The sequence below is a fragment of the Cervus canadensis genome, chromosome 11 (assembly GCF_019320065.1).
Source record: "Cervus canadensis isolate Bull #8, Minnesota chromosome 11, ASM1932006v1, whole genome shotgun sequence".
Lineage (NCBI taxonomy): Eukaryota > Metazoa > Chordata > Mammalia > Artiodactyla > Cervidae > Cervus > Cervus canadensis.
The window spans coordinates 77,816,420-77,825,940 of record NC_057396.1 but is presented as its reverse complement, the minus strand read 5'-3'; the positions used below and the strand labels follow the sequence as shown (position 1 = coordinate 77,825,940).

Below are 9,521 nucleotides of genomic sequence, written 5' to 3'. Positions count from 1 at the left end.
GAGTCAGGGTCAGGGTCAGGGCTAGAGTCAGGGCCAGGGCCAGGGCCATGGTCAGGGTCAGGGTCAGGTTTAGGGTTAGAGTCAGGGCCAGGGTCAGGGTTAGAGTCAGGGCCAGGGCCAGGGCCATGGTCAGGGCCAGGGTCAGGATTAGGGTTAGAGTCAGGGTCAGGGTCAGGGTTAGAGTCAGGGTCAGGGTCAGAGCTAGGGTTAGGGTTAGGCTTAGAGTCAGGGTCAGATTTAGGGTTAGAGTCAGTGTCAGGGTTAGGGTTAGGGTTAGGTCAGGGTTAGGGTTAGGGTTAGGGTCAGGGTCAGGGTCAGGGTTAGGGTTAGGCTTAGAGTCAGGGTCAGATTTAGGGTTAGAGTCAGTGTCAGGGTTAGAGTCAGGGTTAGGGTTAGGGTTAGGGTTAGGGTTAGGGTTAGAGTCAGGGTCAGGGTCAGGGTCAGGGTCAGGGTCAGGGTTAGGGTTAGGGTCAGGGTCAGGGTAGTGGTAGCTTGAGTCAGGGTTCAGATTAGGAGATTCAGTTGTCAGGGGTTAGAGTCAGGGTTAGGTTAGGGTAGGGTAGGGAGGGTTTAGAGTCAGGGCAGGGGCCAGGGTCAGGTCAGGGCCAGGCCCAGGGTCAGGGCAGGTTAGGTAGGTAGGTCAGGGTCAGGGTAGAGTCAGGGTCCAGGAGTCAGGTCCAGAGTTACTGTCAGAGAGTCATGTTAGGTCATGTCAGGGTCAGGGTCAGGTAGTTGTTAGAAAGGAGCATACTTCTTGAAGAATGTCATTTTCAGTTCCAGAGAATAGATGGTGAACCTGCTCAGGGGAATTTTATCCAGAGTAACAGGTCCGATCAATCCTGCAGAGTGGAGGGAGCAGAGGTCAGATGGCTGGGACATTCTCCGGTGTCCAAGCACAGACTCACAGCCCGGAGTCATCTGTGACCGGGGCTTGGCCTAGGGGCAAGGATTGGTCTGACCTGGGTGACTGAGGGTCTCCAAACCACCAGGAAAGCTTCCCACCCAGGCCCTGAACTTCCCCTGGTATTCCCCAGAGGGTCTGGGTCCCACAGCAGAGAGCCAGGACGCCTGGCCCAGCAGTGGGAGTCAACAGGACTGGGGGGGCAGTGGGGGGACAATGGGGGGACAGTGGGGGGTGGTGGGGGGAGTGGGGGGCGGGGGGACAGGCGCTGCTGGTCCCCAGACCCAGGGTCCGCCTCTCCCGGGGGACAGCCTTCCCTCCAATCCCACCCTCAACCTTCGGGTCCAAGTCACAAGGCAGGGAGGGCATGGCTGTTACCAGAGCCCACCTTTCTGCTGATTTTGAATTTTCCATGAAAAATTGACTCGTCCTTGATTCTCCACCAGGATCCTTAGAAGCTGACATTCCTGCTTGGGACAGACCAGTTCATGGGGACACAGCACGGAAGGCTTGTCCTCTGGAGCCCAGTCTTGTCAGAGTCCCAGATGGAAGACAAGCGAGGGGGAGCCGAGGGCGCCCCAAGGACCCTGAGTGCTCCTGCTCGGTCCACCCTCACAGAGGCCCGGGGCTCAGTGGCACCGAGACAGAGCCAGCCAGGGGCTTGGCAGGAAACGTCCACCCTCACCCCAGTGCAGAAGCTGAAGCCCAGGACACATCAGGGCCAGGGGCACGCACGCAGACTCACAGCCCCAGCCCTTCTGCCAGGACCCTGAGGGGCCCATCGCCCCCGGCAGAGGGGGAGACGGGAGGGTCTGCCTCAGGAATAGCGCATTTGCGCTGGAGGCCCGGGTCTAGGGCAGCAGCTTGATGTACAAGTTACATACCGTGATTGAAGGAATGTCTATGTCCCGATAAACATCAGTCAGAATCCCTAAACTTGTCTCATTCAAAAATACCTGCAAAAGAAGGGCCGGCATCAGATGGAGAGGCCCACCCAGAGGAAGGGGCAGGGAGATCGAGGTTGGGGCAGTCTCCAGGGAGGGAGCCACCAGCCTGCTGTCCATGGGCGGCCAGAAGCCGGCCCAGCGAGAGGCCCCAGTAGACTTACAGCGCGACAGGTAAAATGGGCCTTTTCCACCCCAATCAAGCCTCACACACAGAGGTGCTTAAAAGCATATCAAACAGCAAAGGGGCCCAGCGACTGGCCCTGCCCCACGGCGGAGCTGGGCTGATGTCCTCCTGCAGCCAGACACCAGCCCACCTGAGCCTCGTCCTGCGCGTTGGCATGGAGCCGGCCCCCGGAGCAGACGGTCATCTCATAAAGCGCGAACCCGAAGGACTGGCCGTTGCCGTTGTTGATGGGCAGGTTCTCCATGTTGAGTGGAACGTTAGAGGTGACTGGCTGAGAGGTGGGCAGGGAGCCAGGGTGAGGACCAGGCCCTTCTCCCTAAGACCCTGGGCAAGCTTGGCTATGCCTACCAACAGTCCCCGAGAGCCCTTTGATGAGACGCCGTGTGACGACGCCTGTGCCCTAGTCTCCACAGACCAGGAGCCTGGGGGCAGGCAGAGGGGCCCCCTCTCTAATCCTGAGAACCAGCAGTGTCAACGACTGTGTCCCAGCTCAGTCGAGACTTTGCCAGAGAGCAAAGCGACGCATCGAGCAAGCGAGCGTTTGCATCTGCAGCATGCGCGGCACGGCTCACTAGTGGAAGGAGGCTCAGCGCAGGCGAAACCCCGTGAGCTCAAGAGGGAACATCTCCCAGGGATGTCCCTGGGCTCCAGGGGCTGAGACGCTGTGCTCCTCATGTGGGGGGCCTGGGTTCAGTCCCTGGTCAGGGAACTAGCTCCCACATGCCACAGCTAAAGATCCCCCATGTGGCAAGTAAAACAAAGACTGCCACAAGTAAGACCCGACATGGCCAAAGAAATGAGCAAAAACAAATTAATACGAACAAAAGCAGAGCTGACATCTTCCAAGCAAGGCTTGCCTTCTCTTCTGCGGGGACACGGACCCTAGTCTCAAGGGGAGCAGGGGGCCCTGCCGTCGGACGAGGCGGTGCTGGAGAGGACGCGGAGCCCAGCTGCACGGGCTGCTGGCTCTGCCACGCTCAGTATGGGGCCTGGGAGCAGGCATCTCTGCGGTCCCATTCCCCCCCAGGCCCCCCACTCTTCAGTTCACCCCCATTCACGGTCCTCCCAGGAGGCACCCCGGCTCTGCCCGCTGGTCCCAAACATGGATAAAACTTAGGAGCACGCCCCCGCTTCCACAGAAAGTCCCGAGGGCCTCCCTGCTCTGTGGCCTCGGCCCCCGTGTCCCCAGCAGCCACCCCAGGTCCCCGGAGCCCAGGGGGTGCTCACCCTCTGCAGGTAAGGCAGGGCCTCCCACAGCGGCAGGTAGTGAGATAGCTTCAAGGAGGGGTACACCGTCTTGGGAGTGGGACTCGGAAGAGGGGGCAGGGGCCTGACTGCAAAGGAAACGGGCAGCGGGAAGCATCCACTCCTTCCCCACACTGCCCCGCCCTCCCAGGGCCGCAGGAGACGGGGTCCCAGCCCAGCGGCGTTCCTCCAGCCGTGAGACACTGGGGGACCAGACCCCCGGGGAGCTCAGGGCGGGAGGTCTCTGCCTGCTGCCGCTGCCGCCTGGCTCCCTGGCATGTGGGAGGCGCCTCCCTAACGTAATTTCCGCAGATACAGCTCATAGGGTGACGCTCAGGAGCGCATGAGGGCGTCTCCATGCAGAGAGCTTTGTCAACCGTCACTCCAACTTCCAGCGGACAAGCACCACTCTCTTCACATTTAGAGAACATGATGTCGCTTAGAGGGCTTAAAAACAACGTGGTTCTCAGGTGGGAAAACCAGGGTTTGAACTAAGGCGGCCCCTGCCCTCACTGCCTTTTAAGTTTCTGCCCACGGGGAACCCTTCCCTCTCCTACCCCCTCCCACAACTTCCCGAGGAGGTGCAGCCCCCCAACAAAATGGCAGCTGAGTACCCAGGATGGATTCAAAGAGGTTCCGGAGCGCGAAGTACTTGGTGGTGTAGTCCCCAGCCTCTGTCAGCACCGCGTCGTAGTCTGCAAGACACCAGCCGCCTTCTCCAGGCAGGCCCCCCACCGGCCGCCTTCTCCAGGCAGGCCCCCCACCGGCCGCCTTCTCCGGGCAGGGCCCCCCAAGAGCGTGGGAACCGACTTCCCGGCCCAGACCTCTCTGGCCATCCCCGCAGCCATGCCCGTGTCTGAGGCCACGGCCACCTGGCCTGCCCTGCTTCCTTTCGCAGAGGACACTTATCTGCCCCCAGCCGAGCCGCCCAGGAGGCCTCCAGGGCCCAGAAGGCACCACCCCAGGTTCTACTGGGGAGCCCAGGGCAGGGGCCCACGGTCAGGACGGGCGGGGCAGAGTGAGACGTCACGGCGGCCCCTCTGCGGCAAGGTCAGCCTGCTCTCTGCACTGTGAGCGGGTCAGAGGGAAGGAGACACAGAGGTGAGGGAGTTCTCGGTGCTCAGCACAGATTAGGGGCCAAGAACCCCATGATGCTTGAGGGGCCTCCCCGGTCAAGCCGCAGGGCCCCCAGGGCTCAGGGGGGCCCCTCCCGGAGAACACTTGCCGTAGCTCGTGGTAACACCTCTGTGCTTCTCAAAACTCGTGGCCCCGTTCATGAAACCAAAGTTGGTCCCCCCGTGGAACATGTACACATTGAAGGAGATCCCAAATCGGATAAATTCAGACACACTCTTTTCAACCTCTGCAGAGGAGGAAGATGAGAAATAGCGAAGGCTAAAACTTCAGAGAAGACAGAAGTCTCTAGGAAAGCCACTCCTCTCTGGCACTGCCCCATAGGCCCTCAGCGTCCACAGAGCATCTAACCAGACAGCAGGTGGAATCGACCACAACCACCCTAGAAAACTAAGCTTGGCCAAACTAAGCAAGTGTTAGTCGCTCAGTTGTGTCCGACTCTCTGCAGTCCCATGGACTGTAGCCCCCCAGTCTCCCCTGTCCATGCAATGATCCAGGCAAGAAAACTGGAGTGGCTTGCCACTCCCTTCTCCAATACTAAGAGCCTTTTCAAAAGTTACTTCTCCCAGAGAATTTCACTCTGAGCTACATCTATTAAACAGCAGCCTGAGAGCCTCTGCATCACTTAAGGATCTCGTGCTCATTAAATTTTTTGAAATTATACAAATAATTCGTCTATTCTTGTGAACTACCTGCTCGGGTAGTATCTCTGGGGCCAGTGACCACTGCCTTCTCATTTGTGCCCCGAGGCCACGCTGGCCCTGAAGGACACGAAGGTTTGCAGGCGTGGGTTCGGCACTGGCTGACCCCTCACTCTCCTTCTGACCACGCTCAGCCCACTTGCCCGCTCAGAGCCTCTGCTCCCCGGTCTGTTGAACAAAGGTCCCCCTCCCTCCCACATCACATACGGGTGAGAATTAACTGATAGGGAAGGAATACACACAGCGCCTGACAGACACGTGGTCAGAAACCTGTTGTTCACTGGTGGCAGTCTGAAGTTATTTTCATTTGCTCCCTATTTTGCAGTTCAAAGCAGGTTTTTCTCAGTTACCCACTATCTTTCAATTGTTGTCTTTATTTCCGGTACAAGTGAGCTTGCTTTTGTAACTTTTTTATCGTTAGTAGAAAATCACTTCTATTAACAACCTCCTCCAGGCACTGCTCTGGGCGGTTTACCCGGATCACCACACTTCATCCTAACAACAGCGCTCCGGGGAAGAGGCGGTCACAGGGGCCACCTCACTGGGGCCGCAGAGCCGGGCCCAAGATCCAGGATTTCCAGTCACTCTCACCTCCTGGCCCCTCAGCTGCAGAGGCCACTGTGACGTTCAGGAGATGCATCCCGCCCTCAGAGACTGTGCGGGGCCCCCCAGCAGCCGGCCCTCCCTCTTCTGTCCCCGCAGCAGCTTGGTCAGGGGTCGGGGACTCTTCACTGAGTGTTTACCCGACCGCCTGTCCGTCCACGGAGCGGCGAGCCTCCAGGGCGTGGAGCCAGTGGCTCAGGCCCCCGCACCCTCGGGCTTGGCCGCGGCCCCTCCGCAGGAGGTGCGGGTCCGAGAGCTGACCAAGGAGCAGGGCAGGGTGAGCGACGCTCGCAGGGCAGACGCCACGGCAGACTCACCGTTCACACCCATCACCTTGTGGTCGTTTCCCCACGTATCAAACCAGCCGACCCAGAACTCCATGATCACAATGGGCTTGTGGCTCTAGGAACAAACCAAGTCAAACGCTAAGTCTGACGCCAGGAAGAAGGGAGATCAGAAGACATGAAGATGACAAGTCAGCATTTGAGGAGCTCCCTCTCTCCACGCGTCCCTGCTGGGCGCGGACGCTCCGTGCCCCTCACCCAGCGCACCTCTGCAACCACCCACAGCAGGGGCTCCTGTTCCCCACAGGCCCAAAAACACATCCCACGTGTACTAAGACAAAGGGACAAAGAGAGACATAAAACCGAGCGCGGGGGCTACTTATCCGTCTCAAGAAATCAGAAAAATAAACCAAAGAGTAAAACAAAGGAAGTAACAACCTGATGGCTATTGCTGAGGGCATCTTGCGCTCATAGTAAGGCCCGCGGGGACCTGTGGACTGGTTGTGGACAGGCTGAGAGCAGCACAGAACACAAATAGATTCAGAGCCGCCAGCACCCTTCTCTTCATCGATGGGCTGAGCTCTGCTCATCAGCAAGGACAGAGACATCTGAGAGTAAGACCCGCCAGCCCGACCTGATGGAAACGCGCAAACGAACCCGGAACGCCCCTCTTCCAAAGTGCTCACAGGCCACGCACCGAGAACAACCGTATCACAAGCCATAAAGCAAACTGGAACAGATGTAAAAGAACAGAGATCACAACAGGTAAGTTCTTGGATTTTCACAGCATTAAAATAGAAATCACTGACAGAATGATATCTAGAAAATCCCCAAACACTGAGAAATTAAACAACATGCTTCCAACGGATACATGGAATATAGAAATGAAAAGTTAATAATTGAATTCAATGAAAATTTAATGCTTTGAACATTTTAAAAACATCACTTGAAAATTTAAAAAAATACAGCAAAATACAGCAAAAGTGAAAAAAAATACAGCATTTCAAAATTGGTGGGATGGAGCAAAACCAGTGTACACAGGAAAATTCATAGCACTAAATGCTTGTATGAGAAAAACAGAAAGTCTCAAGTCAGTAACCTAAGCTTCAACCAGAAAAAAAAAAAAAACTAGTAAAAATAGAGCAAATTCTATGCATAAGGTAGAAAATGTTAGAGGTTACACTAGAAATACATAGAAAACAAAAACATAATAGAGAAAAAAGCCAAAATCTAGTTCTCTGAAAATATCAACAAAAGTGATAAGCTTCAAGTCATACTGACCAAGATTTTTTTTAAAAAGAAGAATACATGAAATTGTCAATAACAGGAGTGAAAGAAAGGTCATCATTACTTACAACAAAGACATTCAAAGGATATTAATGGATCATTACAAACACTCTAAGGTCATGAATTCAAAGCACAGGTGATAGAATGAATCCTTAAAAGACACAAGCTGCCAAAACTCACTTAAGAAGCAGTAACCTGAACTATGCTGTATCCATTAAAAAAATTAAATTTCTAATAAAAAATCTTCTAAAAAAGAGAATTTCAAGTCCAGATGCTCTCAATGGTGAATTTTACCAAACGGTGAGTAAGACATACTAACATTTCTACACAATCTCTTCCAGAAGACAGAAAAGGAGGGCATTTTATGCAGTCAGCATGACCCTAATTCCAAAATCAAATAAAGGCATTTCAAGAAAAGAAAACCCAGCATCAGCATTCCTCACGAACACAGAAGCCAAAGTCCTCAACAAAATCCGAACGAGTGGGAAACAGCGGTGTATAAAATGAGACCACGCCACAACCAAGAGGGATTCAGCCGGAGAATGCAAACGTCGGTCAGCATTCAAAACGCAAGCGACCCGTGTCAGCGCCCACGAAGCGGGGAGCTAGGCCCTGAGCGCCGCGATCAGGAGGGACGCGGCGCCGATCAAGGCCCAACACGTGGGCCTCAGAGTCGTCAGGCAGCACGAGAGAATGGACACCGAAGGCCCCATTTTGATGAAGTGAAGTGAACTAGCTCAGCCGTGTCCGACTCTTTGCAGCCCCATGGACTGTAGCCTACCAGGCTCCTCCCTCCATGGCATTCTCCAGGCAAGAATACTGGAGTGGACTGCCATTCAGAAAAGGCCAATCATCTACGGCTCCCTGGGATGGGAGGAGGGAGGGGAGCTAACTGCAGGAGGAGGCCTTCTAGACAGATGACAGTTGCAAAAAGACCTGCTAATCGCACATTTTCAATGGGTGGAGTCAACGGTGTATAAATTGTTCTTCAATAAAACTGCTTTTAAGGGAACGAGAGGAAAACAACAGCAAGGGAGACGCAACAGGAGACACAGCTGTGACACTGCCCTTGGCACAGCTCCCTGCTTCCAACGAGCCGGAAACGCGCAGAAACCGTGAGCACAGGGGACTGAAACTGAGGGGACTCCCCTGGCTGGCAGGGGTCAACGCTTGGCTTCCTGACGCACAGGGTGTGGGTTGGATCCCTGGTCAGGGAACTAGGGGCCACGTGTCTCTCGGCCAAAAAACTGAAACAGAAAACAGAAGCAATGTTTTGACAAATTCAATAAAGCCTTTAGAAACGGTCCACATCAAAACATCTTAAGAAAAAGAAAGGACTGTGGAGGAGGGTGGAGGCCGAGGGGAGGGGGCGTTTGCACCTGGAAGGGGGCGCGGGCAGCGTGGGCCTGGAGCCACAGGTAGCCTGCAGAGTTCTTGCGAAGCAGAGCTGATCCCGAGCACCCGGCCCCGCTGAGCCAGGAGGGAGGGCGCCGGCCGGCACTGGTGTCCGTCCTCGTCGTAGCTCACGGGGCCAAGGGGCAGAGCTGCCCAGCGCATCTCTGGGGAGAGTTCTCGGCCACGGCCCCGCACCCAGCATCCACGTTCACCCCCCGCTGTCCCTCCGGGCCTCCTGGGAGGCGCTCCCCGCACTGCCTAATACAAGCGGCAGCAGTCCCGAAGCTGGGCCCAAGGCCTGTCCTGGAGCAGCTCTGCCCGGGCCCGCAGCCGCCACCTACCTGCAGCTTGTACAGATGCTTGAACGAGTCCACCTTGAACCCCTTCATGTTGATGGTGGCCAGCACTGCAGAGACAGACAGGACGGGGCGCGGCTGGGGCTCGCCACCCCCGACAGGGGTGCAGGGCGCCCTCGGAGGGAGGGGCAGCAGCGGCTCCTCCCTCTGCAGGTGGGAAGGGCCCCCACGCACGCCCTCACGTTCCCGGCACTGCAGGGACAATGTGAGGGAAGAAGGGCAGTTCAAAGCAGCCCTGCTGTGTGCAGAGAAGTGGATTAGACCAAGGTCGCGTGACTCACATGGACCTGGGACCCCCGGCCCCCTGGTGAGCACAGGGCCCACGGTCAGCATGCTCCACGGTCAGCACAGGGCCCACGGTCAGCACACCCCACGGTCAGCACACCCCACGGTCAGCACAGGGCCCACGGTCAGCACACCCCACGGTCAGCACACCCCACGGTCAGCACAGGGCCCACGGTCAGCACACCCCACGGTCAGCACA

At 56.5% G+C, this 9,521-nt stretch overlaps 1 protein-coding gene across 2 annotated transcripts in view; it reads right to left on the bottom strand.

Moving 5' to 3' along the window:
- LOC122450106 (beta-galactosidase-1-like protein 3) overlaps positions 1 to 9,521 on the bottom strand; it is a 31,246-nt gene that overhangs the window by 2,660 nt on the left and 19,065 nt on the right. The window contains exons 9-17 of one of the 2 annotated variants that reach the window (XM_043482265.1): positions 9,023 to 9,087; positions 6,033 to 6,117; positions 4,503 to 4,640; positions 3,892 to 3,972; positions 3,260 to 3,366; positions 2,163 to 2,303; positions 1,786 to 1,857; positions 1,290 to 1,371; positions 752 to 839 (exon numbers count right to left, since the gene is read on the bottom strand). In XM_043482265.1, the coding sequence (XP_043338200.1) occupies positions 752 to 839; positions 1,290 to 1,371; positions 1,786 to 1,857; positions 2,163 to 2,303; positions 3,260 to 3,366; positions 3,892 to 3,972; positions 4,503 to 4,640; positions 6,033 to 6,117; positions 9,023 to 9,087 (859 nt within the window). Of the gene's footprint in view, positions 1 to 751; positions 840 to 871; positions 937 to 1,289; positions 1,372 to 1,785; positions 1,858 to 2,162; positions 2,304 to 3,259; positions 3,367 to 3,891; positions 3,973 to 4,502; positions 4,641 to 6,032; positions 6,118 to 9,022; positions 9,088 to 9,521 lie in introns of those variants that run through there. The other variant, XM_043482266.1, reaches the window with a different exon arrangement.